Source organism: Hyaena hyaena, unplaced genomic scaffold (genome assembly GCF_003009895.1).
Source record: "Hyaena hyaena isolate Hyena2069 unplaced genomic scaffold, ASM300989v1 scaffold_208, whole genome shotgun sequence".
NCBI classification, from domain to species: Eukaryota; Metazoa; Chordata; class Mammalia; order Carnivora; family Hyaenidae; genus Hyaena; species Hyaena hyaena.
The window spans coordinates 286,298-305,273 of NW_024080839.1; the positions used below are offsets into that span (position 1 = coordinate 286,298).

Below are 18,976 nucleotides of genomic sequence, written 5' to 3' on the forward strand. Positions count from 1 at the left end.
AATGTCTGAAATGTATTATCCATCCTTCCAATGAAATTACACATTTCCATCTGAAGTTGTCCAAACTGACTAAATCAATGCTTCTGCAAAGTCTGTGGGAATAACACATTTATTTGCTCGGCTATTTTACATGTAAATGTTGGGTGTCTTTATGAAGGTTTCCAGCAGCCTGACTCTGGATGGCTGAAGCTCAATGCAGTCTTTGAATGGTTAATGGAATTTAAAAGAAACCAAGATTCAGAAATGGTAATCATCAGGCTTTTGAAACTATATACATATATAATAATTTTATACATTTCTTGTGTATATCCTCCAAGAATATATAATAGGAATACAAAAAAAATTTTCAGAACTTCAAACTGCTCTCTTAGAATGCCAAGCTTCCCTTACAGTAATTATAAATGACTACAACTCCACTATTATCCTATTGAAAAGAATATAAAATTAGATGCACAAAAGCTATGTCTCCACTATAATATTGAGTGATTATGATATAAGACCACTGCACCATTTACAAACTGCATAATTCATGGGCAAATCATATAATTGCTTTGACTCTTAGTTTCCTCATCAGTAAAATGATGATAATGTTCATATACCTCAGGGGGTAAGGGCTTTAAAAGGATAGTGCATATGCAGCTGCAAATTATAATGTGCTATATACAATGGCTGGATTATTACTGGAATGCTTCCTATGGGGGGAGTTAGAAGAAAACTCAGCCCCAGCCCCAACCCCACTACTCTCTAGCTCCTCTATAATTCCAGAACAGGGGTCGGGCCATGCTTGCTAAAGGGCAAGGTCACTATATCTTAAAGGGATATATACATCATTTTGTGTGTCTTCTTTCTTCGCAAGTCGATGAGGTTGAAACATAAACCCATTCAGGACCGTCTCCTGAATAATCTTGCCACTTTTATTGCCACATAACTAACTGGTGGTAAAATGTGGTCTTGGGAGTACGGGAGAAGTTTTCCTGAGGTCTGGCATAGGCTGTACCCAGCTGGCCAGAGCATTCAGCAGTATCCCTTTCATGTATTCCCTGCCCTAGCAAATTTCTAAGGACAGGTGGGTTTGCTTTACAGCAGGTTTACTTATTCTTGGATCCTTTATTCTGCCAGCAAAACCTCACAAACAAGCCTCATGATGATACCTACCAGCAAGAATGGCTATAAGTGTTGACAGATTTCTAGGCAAGAAAGGAATATATAACCTATTCATGAATTCTGCCAATCTGTCTTAATCTGCTAATGGTCAACAATATTCCTGGACCATATTCATTCATCACAGAAACGATAATATTATCTATAGGCTATAATTCATAACCTAGCAAATGCTTCATCACAGAAACCTCACAGATTGATTTAATACAGTTGGTAAATGTGGTCTCTAGCTCAGAATCACAAGAATAAAGTTATCACAAAAGTTAATAGAGAATGAGCTCAAATCTGTAGTCAAAGAATCAAAAAGCAAGATGCCTGAGAGAGAGGGAATAAGAAGGAATTTTTAGAAACAACACAGCTTTCAAAATCTGAAAGAGGTAATTTTAGAATAAATCAAGGAGTTACTTTATACGGTGAATCGTAACCAAACCAACCCATTAATTTACAGGAGTTAAAGAGGATTTAGATAGAGTCATACATGGTAGATCCATGGTGTGTAACTAATGGAAACTAGGGATAGCCCTGGACATCTCTAACCTTTGGAGTGTGATGTCAAGGTATCTCTGTCGCCCAACACTTTCCCTCAGCGCCACTGTGTGAATCAGAGCCCTCAGCCAAATGGCACCACACTGACTGGCATCCATCATGTGTCTTGTGCTCTTGCTGGCTGAGAGGGCCCTGTGCTAATGAAACTCCTTGTGAAGTACATCCAATAAAATGCCTCTTAATTGCTTCATTGTCTAATTTGACAGCTTGGGCAATGGATTATTAATGAGCATTCCAGAAAAAAAAATGTATTTGAAACCATCTATCTACTCCAATCCTCCATACCTATATGATTGCTCTTCTCACCTCTCTAAAAACAGCACAGCTCTGGAGCGCCTGGGTGGCTCAGTCAGTTAAGCATCCAACTCTTGATTTCAGCTCAGATCATGGTCTCACAGTCCTGAGACTGAGCCCCACATTGGGTTCTGTGCTGACAGTGCAGAGCCTGTTTGAGATTCTCTCTCTCCTTCTTTGTCCCTCTTCCCACCCCTTCAAAATAAACAAACAAACATTTAAAAAAAATAAAAACAAACAAAAACAGACGGGCTTTTAAAAGTCTCAGGTTAGTCAAAGGTAAAATGCTAATGTGGTTTCTACCCTACTTATGATAGTATGTGTTGATGTCTTCAACGTCAGGGCTTCCTGGAGGTCATGAGATAGGATCAGATGCTACTAAATGCCATTCCCTCAAAACCTGCAATCACCTTTAAATATGCAATACATTTTGTGTCCTTCAGTAAATAGCAAAACAGTCCAAAGCCTCGGAAATGCAATTACTAGACAATAAAATGGCCTAGATTTGAAATTCCTGGCAACCGTCAAGTGTCATAAGAATTTTTGAAACTTTAGCCAAAACAAAATGAGATGGTACATAAGACACGTCATATTTTTTTAAATTTATTTATTTACTTAGAGAGAAAGAAAGAGAGAGAATGTGAGCAGGTGAGAGGCAGAGAGAGAGGGAAAGAGAATCCCAAGCAGGCTCTGCTGTGTCAGGGCAGAGCCCAAGGCAGGGCTCAAACTCCCAACAGTGAGTTCATGACCTGAGTTGAAATCAAGAGTCAGACACTTAACTGACTTAGCCATCCACTTGCCCCAGCATGCATCACATGTGTAAAAATAGAAATGTAGATCCTATTGTGAAGTTCAAGGATTTAGGAAACTGGTAACACTCCTTCAGGGCTGCTGAGAGAGGAAACAGAAAGGTACTGCTGACAGCCATCCAGCAGCAGTTACCTCACAAATTCTTCATACATTCTACTATCTTGCAATCCTATTGGTGTAGAGACAATTTCTCACATGGGGCCACACAACAAGATGTGTATGAAGATATTTTTTGTTGAATGTTCCGTTATTACAACATTAATCTGAAGCGACCATGTCCTTTCTGGGCAGAAGATGGCCATTGTTCAATAAGAGACTGTCACGTGGAGCCCTGTCCAGAGAGCAAATTCCAATCGGAATTAAAGCTGGGAGTTCTAATAAGTACTCAAAAGTGGCAAACAATACCAAAGAATTAGAAGATTGTGAGCAAGCTAATAAACTGGGAGCAATTAACAGCACACTAAGTAATCAAAGCAAAGAAGCCTTCATTGACTGGGCAAGATATGATGATTCACAGGATCACTTTTATGAACTTGATGGTAATAAAATAAGCTATTGACATTTTTAAAAAAGTATCAGAAGCTGGAGTTCACAACTGCTAAAATAGAAGGCTGTGAAGACACTGGGGCACTATACAACATCAGACATAATGAAACAGATTACTATACAGCAACATAAAAACATCTTAAAAACATAAGGTTGTGTGAAAACAGTAAGAAACTATCAATATTCCTGCACAGTATGACTTCTGTAGATTTTAAACACGAACACACACAAAGTAACATCATTTCCAGAATAGACTTATTTAATAAACAAATGGAAGATGGATCAGAAAGACACACAATAAACATGATACGAGGAATAACTATGGAGAAGGAAGAGAGTGGAATGAAGGGGAAAGGAAATCAAAGACAATAAAAAGAAATAAAATAAAAGGGAAACTTTGCCCCGAGGGATCACAATACTATTGGAAGAAAGTAAGGAGTATATATAGTTCAATTCGGTGCACATGGTCTAATGGGAGACCAAATGGGAAGGTCAAAGAAGAAACAAGAAAGCAGAACTAAATATTAGCTACTTGATATTGTAAAATCACAGTTAACATTTTTTCATTTTCTCAATTCATATTTGATGATTTTAAAATAGGACATTAATCTTTATGCCGCCACTATTTTAATCTATCTAATGCAGGTTGTATAAAAAGATGATTTACTTTTTTAGCATATAAAATGACACATAAATTCCTCACAAACTGATGCTCACTGATTTGTAGTTTCTTATTCTGTTACATTTGCCTAAAATGTGTCATTATTAAAATCAGTAACATTTTTTATTATTTGCAAGTCCATCCTCAGTGTCAAATTAGTTATCTCTAACTGGAATTCAGTGATTCCAAACTCTATAATAACTTTTAGCTTTAACAATATATTTCTAAATGTGTACATAATTTTCTTCTCTCCTTGTTTCCTTGTGCATAATATTCAAAGGCTTTTATAGATTTATACAGAAAATAGAAATAAAGCCACATGTCAAAAAAATCAGAATCATAATCAAATACTGTTCTGTAAACTTTTTATTGTTGGTTGATTAGTTGGTCAGTTCATTTTTTTACTCAAAAAATATGTTGTTAGTTTTTTTTCAGTGTCTTATCCTTCCAACATATGATTTAGAAAGCCTGGCTTTGCCATCATATTTTTTAACAAACCTACTACTGGACATTTTAACTATTACCAGGGTTTTATTCTTCTAAGAAATGCTGCAGTAAACATAAAATAAGTGTTTAATTTTTTAAAGGGACCAGGAGGTTTAGAAGCAGAGTCCATTAAAATAAATTATGCCTATAAGAAAAGCTAATAAGGCTCAGATATCTTTTGCTCGTTTATCAGATGTCAGCTACTATTCATTGTTCAATGAAGGCATTAAACTGGTTGCAATTTTTAGGTTAGCGAACCACACTGGGTATTTTGTGCAACCAAGTAATAATTGTTTACATTAAGAATATTATTTCCAGGGGCACCTGGGTGGCTCAGTCCATTAAGCATCCTGCTCTTAATCTTGGCTAAGGTCATGATCTCCAGGTTCATGGGATCTGCACTGACAGCCTGCTTGGGATTCTCTCTCTCTCCCTCTCTCAAAATAAATAACTTTTTCTAAAAAAGAGAGTTATTTTTTAAAAAAAGAATATTATCATTCTGAAAACACCATCTCTGACAACAGTGAAGAAAGATGAGCTGGGGGAAGGTCTGCATATTTCTTCCCATAGAGAAAAAGCAGAACAGAATCCAAAGTCCTCTGCTCTCTTACCACCTCAAATACCATAACTTGTGGGATGAAATACAGTAAACAAAAGCATATCATACAGAAGCATGTAAGACCTGGGTTAAGGTTTATTGCAAACCAAGCCAATCTAATTCAACAAATACAAACGTGAAACACTGAGCTGTGTCCTTAGCACATACAAAAGTGAAGGAGATGACATACCTACCTTAAAGGCACTTATAATCTGACACTGGTGGCAGGAGTTAAAAAGCTATTCTTCTAGGGGAGAGAATATGCTAATATAACATGCTGGCTTTTTTTTTTTAACTAAACCCTTTTGTAGGACAGACCGCACATGCCAGAGAGAACAGGATGAAAGTGGAGGCAGATACATGGAATCAAAAAGAGATGGGTGCAGGACTTTACAATATATCCAGATATGAAGAGCATTAGGTCTCTACAATGACCAAAGCAATAGCGATGAAACCCCAAAGGATGAGGAAAGCTAATTTAAGGCCAGATGATGATGCAAAATATTGAACCAAAGGGGAGTCAGAGGAGGAAAACTACATCTTGTTGAGGAAATCATAAATACTTTCAGGTGAAAGATGGCATCTGAAACAGGCATGATATAATGATGGGATGTCCTCAGTCCAAAAGGAGGAAATGGGCATGAGAGCATCTACAGCCCCTGTTCCACAAGTAACGTCTACCATAAAACGAACCTTTTCCTAGCAAGCCTGCTGAGACATAAGGGAACAGAGAAGTTCCATACAGACCTTAACCTCCCAGAACATAAAAACACACACCTTAGTGCAACGTCAGCCTAGGAGCTAATATTCATCCAATGGATGAAAAAGGCACAAAGACATCAGTGCTACCAAAAGCAGTGTCTCAATGATGGCGGGGGGGTGGGGGGCACAGTTTTTCATCACTCTTTCTTGCCAATTTCAGACCTGGGAGTAAAGATCGAATGTGAAAATAACTTCAGAGAGAAAAAAAGAGGATTGTAGGGACAAGGTAAGTGAAGGAAGATGCTTGAGCAGATTATTTTGACTTTAACCTGGCTAAACTCAGAATCATCTGAGCCGATGGTACTGATATTTTCTCCTACCTCCCACTGCAGGTGATTTTGATTCAGTAGAGGATTCCCAGAGAGGAGGTCTGGGAATCTATGTTACACAAAATCTCTTCAGGTGATTCCTACATGTAGTCAGGTTTAGACTCACTGGTATAATAGGAAATCCCTGGGTTCCATGAAGATGCAGAATATATATTTTTTCAGCATAAAAATATAGGAAAAAAGATAGATAAATCCCTATATTTCCCTGGGCAAGTCCCTTAACATAACCCTACCTCAGTGTTCTCTTTTGAAAAACAAAGAATGTGGAGTAGAAAGTAATTCAGACCCATTACGGTTCCAAAGTAACATGATTTTGGTGCTTACTTAAGTGAGAGCTTTAAAGAAAAATTAACTCAAGTAAAAAACATCCCATCTGGCCTTACTGAAATACTGTGAAAAAGTGTTCAGATCTAAACTGGTTCCTTTTATAGAATTTCCTTTCTTTTGTATGATCTGTTTTTTCCTAATAGTCTCCTTAAACTCACAGATATGGCATATTTTAGAAGGAATTGTTATAAATAATACAAATGCCAGATTCTGTTTTACATAAGCCAAACAAAATAGCAATGGTACAATGTATCAATGTTACAAAGTAGATGTGATTTACACAGGATGAAAAAACTTTAAAAAAACATTAATTTTTTTAAATATTTGTTTCTTTTTGAGAGATAGAGACAGAGCATGAGCAGGGCAGAGAAAGAGGGAGACACAGAATCCAAAGAAGGCTCCAGGCTCCAAGTTGTCAGCATGGAGCCCAAAACGGGGCTGGAACCCACAAACCGTGAGATCATGACCTGAGCAGAAGCCAAATATTTAACTGAGCCATCCAGGCACCCCTTGACGTTCTTCAAATGTTCCTGAATTATGTCCTGCTTGGTTGGGGGCTGTTTACTTTGTTCAAGACAGTTTTAGCAGCTCAAGAAGTGCTGATGCCATCAGTGATTGCCTGATACAGGATGCTCCTTTGATCACTCAGCCCCTAAGAATAATTCATGGCTCACTGTAGGTATTCAAAAACTATTTCTTGAATGAATTAATAGATTCACAGATATGCGAAAAATTTTTCTTTGCACAAGTTCTTTCCAGTGGCTCTTAAGCTATATATTTCCATTGACAATTTAGTCTCCTTAATATTCTAATACAGTTCTTACCCTACAGTCTTTGTTTGTGAGTGTAAATAAATTCTAGTACCAATGGGGGAAGGTGGGTGGCAACAGTCTCCACACCAATAAACAATTCTTGGGACATGAGCTGATTGTATCCCCAGCTAGACTCCCAAGACCTGACCTTTACTGCCTACCTGCTTGTATTCACCAACTTTTTTTAAAATTTTTATTTATTTTTGAAGGAGAGAGAGAGAGAGAGAGACAAAGCATGAGCAGGGGAGGGCCAGAGAGAGGGAGAGACACAGAATCTGAATAGCCTCCAGGTCCGAGCTGTCAGCACAGAGCCCAACACAGGGCTGGAACCCACGAAACGCGAAATCATGACCTGAGCTGAAATCCAACGCTTCACCAACCAAACTACCCAGGTGCCCCTTGTATTCACCAACTTCTGTCCCACAATTTCCCTTAAGCTCTTCTTTCCAGCTTATCTCTTAACTCAGGCAAATGGAAAGTGAATCCACCCCACAAGTGACAGCCACTGCCCTGACAAGACCTCCTACAGCCCAGACAGCCTGGCCCATTTGAGCTTAGCCTCAGACTCACACCTGCACAGATGGACCGCAGGGCAACCGCTAGAATGACTCACAACTACCTTTACCTCATTATCGTATAAAATCTCCACCCAAGGAGAAGCACAAGCCTCATCCACATAACATACAATGTGTGGACAAGCATGTTTCCTTTAGATGCATGCACACCCTTATGCCCGCCTCAACATACAATGACATGGCTTCCCTGTCTAAATATTCATCCTAATCCTGAATAAAAGGAATCCATTCACCCATGCGCTGGAGGGCTTTGGAAGCCATTCCCCTGGATCTCCTTATTTGCTTCAAATCAAGTTTTGTTTGTGTGGCAACTCCATCAGGTAGTTTCTGACTCACCAAAGAGTGAGCTCATGTTGGTTTGGTTACAGTTGTCAACTCAGTTCTGACGCTATCCATCTGGAGGTAGCATGAGATTCCATAGTGAAGGGTTCAGTCCTACAACACCAACCCCCTACCCCTGACTCCAGACACCAGTTGAAAGCACAGGTTGTTACCTGTACTTCTGACCTACTGGCTACAGACTGGAGGCTTCTGCTAGCGTCATGGGTTTGATTAATTTGCTAGAGCGGCACACAGAGCTCAGAGAAATATTTTCTTTACTAGATCACTGGTGTACTCTAAAAGGATATAACTCAGGAGTAGCCAGACCGAAGAGATAGATGCACAGGCAAGGTATGGGGGGGAAAGCACACAGTACCGTCTCCATGTGCGCTTCTCTCCCAGCCCCTCCACACAGTCACCAACCCTGTCCTTTTGTGTGTTTATGGCCGCTTCACTATAAAGTCCTTACTGATTAAATCCTTAGCCATTGCCAGATAATTCAACTTCAGGGCCATCCCTTACCTAGAGGTTGAGTGGTTGAGCAGGAGTCCTGAAAGTTTCCACCCTCCTAGCACCTGGATGGTTCCCATGGTAACAGCCTCCACACTAAGGTTACTTAAGGGCTTTCCAAAAGTCACTATTAACATAACAAAAGACACTTTTATTTCTCTGATCACAGAAAATTCCAAGAGTTTTAAGAGACCTGTGTCAGGAACTGTGTCAAATACACAATATTTCCTAGTATAAATCACAACATCACAGTGAGTCTAAGACCAGGAGTTTCCCCTTATCTGGGGGGGGGGGGGGGGGAGGGGGGGGGATATGTTCCAAGTGCCCCTCCTAGTGTCCCGCCACAATTCCCGTGGATGCCTGGAATTGCAGATAGTACCTAACACTGTATACACTGTTCTTCCCATACTTACATACCTATGATAAAGTTTAATTTATAAAATAGGCATGGGGAGAGATGAACGACAATAGAATTAGACAGTTATAACAATGTACTGTAGTAAAAGTTACGTGAATGTGGTCTATCTTTCTCCCAAAACACCTTATTGTATTGTACTCACCCTTCTTGTGATGATGTGAGATGAGAAAATGCCTATATAATGAGATGCAGTGAGGTGAATGACACTGGCATTGGGAGGTACATTGGTGGTTAGGCTACGATGGACCTGACATTGCATCAGGAGGAGGAGCATCTGCTTCTGAAAGTATTTAACTGTGGGGAAGTAGGAAACCATAGGAAACAAAACCCCAGGAAGGAAAACCAGGGACAAGGTGGGACCTGCTGTAAGTTTAGCCTTTAATCACAGTCAGCATTTAGTTACACTTCAGAAAAGATTCCTGAGCTCTTCTAGAACCTACCTGCAAGTGCTGCTTTTCTGCATGACGTCAGCTCGATGATAGCCAGAGAGTTTGCAAAATCCGTCATTACTATAAACTACTGGCCAATCCACAATCTGGGCGTTTCCCAGTAAGAAACTCGATTCTAAAAAAAGAAAGAAGGAAAAGGAAGTTTTTATCTGCATTTAACAATGTACTTCTTTCAAGGAAATGAAAAGACAAATTCATAGGTAGACAAACACAACTATCGTTTGTTATAGCACAAAAAATAGAACCTATTCTTGAGATTGACATAGTCAGTTTAGCATGATTATCAAATGAGATCTGCAATAAGTACAAGATTTGGATACAAACAAAACCCCATGGAAAAGAAGCCAGTTTATAATAGCTCTTTGCATTCAAGTATATTCTAAGCTATGAAAAACAAGTACATTTAATATTAAATAAATGTCAATGACTATAATCATACCTAAAAGATTTATTAAAACTAGGGCTATAGTCACTTCTCCACAGACTGAGAAAATGAACTTGATAGTATTGAAGCAAATTTGTATGACTCCTCCAAAAATTCTATCATTATAATTTTGACATGATGGGACAAATTGTCCACTGGATTGATCTTGAGAAGACTAATTTAAAATAACAGAAGAGTCTTTTTTTAAATAAAATTATTCAAAGATATTCTTTTCAACCACATTTTACACATAATTTGGAAACTATCCCTGTTCTAAATGAAAGGGACATCTCTGGTCTATTTTACATGGAGAAGTGGTTTTGCATTGTATATAAAAATTAATACAAAAAAATAATATCTTTTGGTATCAAACTTGATTGAAAATCCAACCATTTTAGGCAGCCTAAAATTTTGCAATTTTGTAAGTCAGATGATAAATATGTTGACATTATAGTGAAACAAAATTAGAATACTAAAATATAGAAATAAAATATTATTTTTAAAATAACTATTTAAAAAGAGTAAATTTAGAGGCTTCTGGGTGGCTCAGTCAGTTAGGCATCTGACTCTGGATTTCAGCTGAGTTTATGATCTCAGGATTCTGTACTGACAGTGTGGAGTCTGCTTGGGATTCTCTCTCTCTTTCTCTCTCTCTGCCTCCCCAATCCCCAGCTCATGATCTCTCTAAAATAAATAAATAAATATTAAAAAATAAATAAGTAAAATAAAGAGAGTACATTTTTAAAGGAATACTAAGAAGTAAAATAGAGTACATTTTTTAGGGAATACTATAAATACTTCAAAAATTCAAAATATATACCAAAAAAAATCTCTTTCGAACTCATGTTCAAAATAGTATACTAAAAATAGAAATTAACTTAAGATTTTAAGACTTGTGATTCTCAGTTTAGGAGCACCTGAGTGGCTCAGCTGGTTAAGCACTGACTTCAGCTTGGGACATGATCTCACAGTTCATGGGTTTAAGCCCTATATTGGGGGTGCAGAGCCTGCTTGGGATTCTCTCTCTTTCTCCCTCTCTCTCCCTCTCTCTCTGTCCCTCCCCCACTTGCTTGCTCTCCCTCTCTCAAAATGAAAATAAATAAAGTTTTAAAAAAATAAACAATAAAGACATAGGCAAGTTGAAAGTGAAAGTGTGGGGAATATACACTACACAAACACTAAGCATAAGAAACCAAATGTGGCTTTATTAATGCAAAATAGAGTAGTCTTAAAGACAAGAATAATAGAGATTAAAAGGAGGAATTAATAATAACAAAAGGATCAATTAATTAGGAAGACATAACAGTCTCAATTGTATATAAAAGTAATGAAACAGCTTCAAAATATATGAAAGATAAAAATGACATAACAAAAAGCAGAATTCAAGAATTTCACAATAAAAATGGAATGTTTAATCTCTCCCACATCAACTGGCAAAATAACCAGATGTAAAAATGTTTGAGGATATAGAATATTGAAACACTATCAATTCTAGCTAACCAACATTTATAGGCTACTCTACAGAATGCTATAGAATACACATTCTTCTCTAGTGCACATGTAACTTTTACCCAGACAGATCAGATTTTGAGTCACAAAAATCAAGTCAATAAATTTCAAAATATGGAAATCACAGAGTATATAGTCTGACCTTAAAGCAATCAAATTAGGAAACAGGTTGGTCTTTTTTAATTATCTAAAAAAAAAAATCTACACTATTGGATATTACCCAATTCCCTTCTAAACTGATGGGTTTAAAGAAGAAATCAAAAGAAATTTAGAGGGTATTTTTAACTGGACATTAATAAAATAACAACACATCAAAGTTCGGGGGATATAGTTAAAGCAATACTTAGAAATTTATCACTTTAAATGTTTATATTTTAAAAGATGAAAGTTTTAAATCACTTTTCTAAAGTTTTATATGAAGAAATTAGAAGAGCCATTATACCCAAATTAAATATGAAGAAACAAAGATCAGAATGCAGATCAACAAAATAGAAAATAGTCAAAGAAAAGTGAACCTCAACAAAGTCAAAAGTTGGTTCTTTGGAAACATTAATAAAAATGATAAACCACTAACAAGTCTGATAGTTAAAAAAAAAAAAGAATGAGAGAGAGAAAACACAAGTTACCAACATTAAGAATGAAAGAGAAGACATCACTGGATATATTACAGATAGCAAATGACAATAAAGTACAAATAAGTTTTTGCCAATGAACTTTAAAACTTTGATGAAATGAACAAAATTTCTGAAAAAGAAAAACACTTTAAAACATTGGCACAAAAAGAAATTGAAAATCTTAATACTTAATATCTATTAAGGAAAACTAAAGGCTCCAGGCTCAGTGAAATCCTTCAAATATTTAATTTTTTTAATGTCTATTTATTTTTGAGAGAGAGACAGAGTGTGAGCAGTGGAGGGGCAGAAAGAGAGGAGACACAGAAACCAAAGCAGGCTCCAGGCTCTGAGCTGTCAGCGCAGAGCCGGATGTGGGGGTCGAATCCATTAACAGCGAGATCATGACCTGAGCCAAAGTCAGAGAGTCTTAATCGACTGAGCCACCCAGGTGTCCCCTTCAAATATTTAAATAAGTCATAATACAAATATTACACAAACTCTGTCAGAAAATATATGAGGAAACATTTCTTAACTTCTTTTATGAGGTCATCATTATCATAATACCAAAACTTGGCAATGGCTGTTCAAAAAGGATTACTGACAAATGGATCTTAGCAATGTAGTTGCAAAACTCCAGAAGAAAATACTGGTAAATGGAATTCAGCAATAAATATATAATAACCAAGTAGGGTTTATCTCATGAATGTAAGGCTGATTTATCATTATGAAATAAATCAGTGTAATTCATCATATCAATAGAATAAAAGAAAAAAATCATATTTCAATAGATGCAGATAAAAGCATTTGACAAAACTCACACTCATTCATGATTAAAATCTCTGAGCCATCTTGGATACGAAGGAAACTTCCTCAAACCAATAGAGGATACCTACTAAAAATCTATAGCTAACATTATTCTTAAGGGTAGAATATTGAATAACATCCCCTTAAGATCAGAAAAATTTCAGGGATATATATTCTCAACTCTTATACTCAACATTTAATTGATGGCCCAGCTAGTGAAATAAGGCGGAAAAAAAAAAAAAGATATAAAAACTGGAAAGGAATATGTAATGATTTTGTATTTGCAGATGGCATGATTGTTTACAGAGAAAACCCTAGGGAATATTTAAAGGAATATCTAAAATTAATAAATAAATTTAGTGGGGCTCCTGGGTGGCTCAGTTGGCTAAGCATCCAACTAAGCTCAGGTCAGGATTTCATAATTCATGAGTTCAAGCATGGCATCAGGCTCTGGGCTGACAGCTCGGAGCCTGATGCTTGCTTTGGATTCTGTGTCTCCCTCTCTCTGCCCTTCCTCTGCTTGTGCTCTCATTCTCTCTCTCTCTCAAAAATAAATAAACATTAAAAAAAAATAGTAATAAGTGAATTTAGTAAGGTTACAGGATATAAAGTTAATATAAAAGTTAATTTTGTTTCTATATACTAGCATTAGACAATTGCAAAGTGAAAAACAATTTCACTTAGAATGATATAAAAATATATAAAATGCTTAGAAATAAATTTAACTTTCGACAAGCGTTTGTGTTGTGAGGAAGGTGCAAGCATCCTGTCATTGGTGGATCTTTTACCTCGAATGAAGGGCACCAAAGTCCTTACTAAGTAGTTTGTCTGACACTGAGACAGACCTCAGGATAGCTGCGAAGATTCCAGGTCGGCACCTAGACGCAGGTGAAGCTACTATACACTCTGCTGAGATCGCCTTTCAAGAGTGCCTGCTTTGGATGTTGCATCATAGAGTCCTCGTTATCCCTGACATCAGGGAGAGCCATGTGCTCCAGGACTGAAAGCCTAATCTGTAAAATGTATTCACTAAGTAAGTGGAAAATGAGGAAAAGGAGGTCTGAAATTAACATTACTTGGTAGTGAAAGAAAGAAGGATTATTACGTTCTACTTTGGGATACAATCATCCTTTACCTTACATACAGAGTTTCTGGGTTTCTAAGATTTTATCATCTTGCTTTTTTATTTGCTCTGGTTTTTGGCTTTTTCTTTTTTGTATCTCCTCTCTCTCAAAAGTAGAAACACTTTTCTTCCTTCTCATTAAGGGAAGCAGTATTTAACTTCGGTCACATCTTTCGGCACTTGCCTAATAACCTTCTTACTCAGATTTCCTCATTTTTAAAAATAATTTAAGACTTTTTAAAACAAAGCTAATTTTTTCAGCTGTTAAACATTTTTCAGGATAGGGAAATCTGTACTTCCCCGTCTCTCAAACATAGGAGGGCTGAAGCCAAAGGACTCTCAACCCCAAGAGTCTGGGAGGAAAGGAGACGGAGTCCACTAGGAAGAAAATGGGAAATGCAGACGGCCCCAGATGTGCGTGATTGCAAACCGAGGGAGACAAAACAGAGGCACTGAGTGGAGGAATTCCCTTCTGCGGAGAAACAAAGGGAAGAGAAAGAGCAGCTGGGGAAATGTAGGACCGTATCTGGACAAGCGAAAAACGCCACCGGGAAGGAGAGGGATCTTACCATCCTATCTCTAACTGCAGGGCTTTCTTTGGACTGGGGCGGGCTGCCCTGTTCGCGTTCCTGGGAAAAGGGGAGTCACCTGCGGTTCCGGGGTACGTCGGGGTGCAGTCGGCAGCAGGAGAGTCCGGTCCTCTGCCCTGAAATGCTATGGCACAGCGGCGGGAGCACATACTGGGCGGCAACGTTGGCGTGCACAGAGTGGGAGTTTGGAACTCAGCTGGGCGTGGAATGAGGGGAGAGGGCAGAGGGAGAGGCCCACCGCGTCTGCACCTGCGGCGCAGTGAGGTCGGATCCAAAGGAGTGATTTGGCACACCTGGTCCTGGGGGTCGCGTTTTTCGCGCCACAACCACCAAGGCGGGGCCCACAGTGAAGGCCTACACCAAACCACGCCCATCCGCGCTAGACAGCTACTTATCAACTCCAGCTGGATAGAAGCTGTGGAACCAGACGGCCCTCACCAGGCCAGCACAGTTGCGTTGCCTGGATTAATTCTAGGTCAATTCTTGTTATTTAGATATATTCTCCCTTTTCTTGTTTCCTCCATCCTCTAGGATGGTTACTCTAATTAGTGGTTTGCTTAAACACACATATTTAATTCATTTCTTCATGCATGTTCTACACCTCCTTCTTTACGTTCTTTTCTCTCTCTCTGGAATAATCACCATATAGTCTCTCTGGGTAACTTTATCTTTATTTCTGTTTCCTCACTTCCTTCCTTATTCTCTCTCTCTCCCTCCCTCTGGAAGCCTTTTAGTTTCTCTGCCTGGTTAATGTTCATTTTCTTTTTCTTCCTGCCCCTGTCATTTCTCTCTTTGTATATGCTCTTCCATCAGCACCTCAGCTACCCTGTTCTTTACTTGTAGCTGGGGTTCCTGGTTTTATGTTTTTATATTGTCTTTTGTTTTGGGAGGGATTATTTTTGTTTTTGTCTGTGTCTTTGTTTTGTTTGTGTGCTTGTGTGTTTTTGTTTCCTGTTGATTTGTCTCTTTTTCTAAGGCTACTTCAAGGAACAAATCAAAGCACACCTGGTGGAGGACCTAAAAGATCACTACAAGTAAGGAAACAAGATAACCAAGGTCACAACAACAGAGAGCAAGTAACATTTTCCAAAAAACATCTCCTGCCAGGCCCTGAAGAGTGTATGAGCCCACTTTAATATAGCAGTACTCACAGGTGCAGAGCACATAAGAGCTTTTAAAACTTACAAGAGACAGAAAACTAGCCAAAATGACAAAATGGAAGAATTCTCCCCAAAAGAAATTAAGGAAGAAGTGACAGCTAAAGAATTGATTGAAACAGATATAAGCAACATAACTGAACAAGATTTAGAATAATAGTCATAAAATTAATCACTGTGCTTGAGAAAAGCATTGAAGACAGTAGAGACTCCGTTGCTGCAGAGATCAAGGATCTTAAAAATAGTCATGATGAATTCAACAAAGCTATGAATGAGGTGCAAAATAAAATGGAGGGAGCCACAGCGTGGATTGAAGAGGCAGAGGGGGGCTAGGTGAATTAGAAGAAAATTATGGAAAAAGAGGAAGCTGAGAAAAAGAGAGAAATTGATTTAGGAGCACGAAAGGAGAATTCGAGAACTGAGTGATGCAATCAAACAGAACAATATCCATATCATAGGAATTCCATAAGAAGAAGAAGAGAGAGACAGGGGCTGAAGGGGTACTTGAACAAATCATAGCTGAGAACTTCCCTATTCTGGGGAAGGAAACAGACATTGAAATCCAAGAGACACAGAGAACTCCCCTCAGACATAACTTGAATCATCTTCTACATGACATATCATAGTAAAACTGGCAAAATACAAGGATAAAGAGAGAATTCTGAAAGTAGCTAGGGATAAATGGGCCTTAACATACAAAGGTAGACACATAAGGGTAGCAGCACACCTCTTGACTGAAACTTGGCAGGCCAGAAAGGAATGGCAGAAATTCTTTGATGTGATGAACAGGAAAAATATGCAGCCAAGAATTCTTTATCCAGCAAGGCTGTCATTCAGAATAGAAGGAGAGATAAGGGTTTTCCCAAAACAAAACAAAACAAAAAATTTCAAGGAATTCATCGCAAGTAAACCAGCCCTACAGGAGATCCTAAGGGGGACTCTATGAGGGAAATGTTGCAAGAACACAAAGTACCAGAGACATCACTACAAGCATGAAACCTACAGATAACACAATGACTCTTAACCCATATTTGCAATAATAACACTGAATGTAAATAGACTAAATGCTCCAATCAAAAGACACAGGTATCAGAATGAATTAAAAAACAAAACAAAACCAAGAACCATCTATTTGCTGTCTATGAGACTCATTTTAGACCTAAGGACATCTTCAGATTGAAAGTGAGGGGATGGAGAACTATCTATCATGCTACTAGAAATCAAAAGAAAGCTAGAGTAGCCATACTTATATCAGACATACTAGACTTTAAAGCAAAGACTGTAACAAGAGATAAAGAAGGGCATTGTATAATAATTACAGGGTCTTTCCATCAGGAAGAGCTAACAATTATAAATGTCTATGCACTGAATTCAGTAGCACCCAAATTTATGAAAGAATTAATCACAAACATAAGCAATCTTACTGATAAGAATGTGCTAATAGCAGGGGGCTTTAATATTCCACTTACAGAAATGGAGAGATCAACTAGACAGAGAATCACCAAAGAATGGACTTGAATGACACATTGGACCAGATGGACTTGACAGAGATATTTAGAACTCTACATCCCAAATTAGTGGAATTCACTTTCCTCTTGAGTGCACCTGGTACATTCTCCAAGATAGATCACATGCTCAGTCCAAAGCAGCCCTCAATAAATATAAAACAATGGAGATCACACCATGCACACTTTCAGACAATGCTATGAAACTTGAAATCAACCACAAGAAAAAGTCTGGAAAACTTCCAAAAGCATGGAGGTTAAATAACATCCTACTAAAGAACGAGTGGGTCAACCAGGCAATTAGAGAAGAAATTAAAAAAACATATGAAAACAAATGAAAATGAAAATATAACAATCCAAACCACTGTTTTTTAACATACTGCTGGAAATCCTAGCATCAACAATCAGACAACAAAAGGAAATAAAAGCATCAGTATTGGCAAAGATAAAGTCAAACTTTCACTTTTCGCAGAAGACATGATACTCTACATGGAAAACCTGACAGACTCCACCAGAAGCCTACTAGAACTGATCCATATCAGCAAAGTTGCAGGGTACAAAATCAATGTACAGAAATCGGTTGCATTTTTATACACCAATGATGAAGCAACAGAAAGAGAAATCAAGAAACTGATCCCATTCACAATTACACAAAAAACCATAAAATACCTAAGAATAAACCTAACCATAGATGTAAAAATATGTATGCTGAAAACTATAGAAAAGTTATGAAAGAAATTGAAGAAGACACAAAGAAATGGAAAGACATTCCAGGCTCATGGATCAGAAGAATAAATTTTGTTAAAATTCAATACTACCCAAAGCAATTTACACATTCAATGCAATCCTAATCAAATTTGCACCAGCATTCTTCTCAAAACTAGAACAATCCTAAAATTTGTATGGACCCACAAAAGACCCCAAATCGCCAAAGCAATCTTGAAAAATAAAACCAAAATGGGAGGCATCAAAATCCCAGATTTTAGCCTCTACCACAAAGCTGTAATCATTAAGGCAGTATGGTATTGGCACAAAAATAGACACATAGACCAATGGAATAGAATAGAGAACTCAGGATTGGATCCACAAATGTATGGCCAACTAATCTTTGACAAAGTGGGAAAGAGTATCCAATGGAAAAAAAGACACCCTCTTTAACAGATGGTGCTGGGAGAACTGGACAGCAACATGCAGAAGAATGAAACTAAACCACTTTCTTATGCCATACACAAAAATAATCTCAAAATGGATTAAGGACATGAATGTGATACAGGAAACCATCAAAACCCTAGAGGAGAAAGCAGGAACTTACCTCTTTGACCTCAGGCATAGCAATTTCTTACTCAACACATCTGCAAAGGCAAGGGAATCAAAAGCAGAAATGAACTATTGGGACCTCATCAAGATAAAAGGCTCCTGCACGGCAAAGGAAACCATCAACAAAACTAATAGGTAACTGACAGAATGGGAGAAGATAGTTGCAAATGACATATCAGATAAAGGGCTAGTATTCAAATTCTATAAGGAACTCACCAAACTCCACTCCTGAAAAACAAATAATTCAGTTACAAAATGGTCAGAAGACATGAATAGACACTTTTCCAAAGAATACATCCAGATAGCCAACAGACACATGAAACGATGC

General features: G+C 37.9%; 1 protein-coding gene across 1 annotated transcript in view; it reads right to left on the minus strand.

Annotated features, from left to right (window-relative positions):
* KCNH5 (potassium voltage-gated channel subfamily H member 5) overlaps window positions 1-18,976 on the minus strand; it is a 308,323-nt gene that overhangs the window by 267,315 nt on the left and 22,032 nt on the right. Inside the window, exon 2 of the mRNA XM_039242113.1 lies at window positions 9,597-9,720. Within this exon, the coding sequence (XP_039098044.1) occupies window positions 9,597-9,720 (124 nt within the window). The remainder of the gene's footprint in view (window positions 1-9,596; window positions 9,721-18,976) is intronic.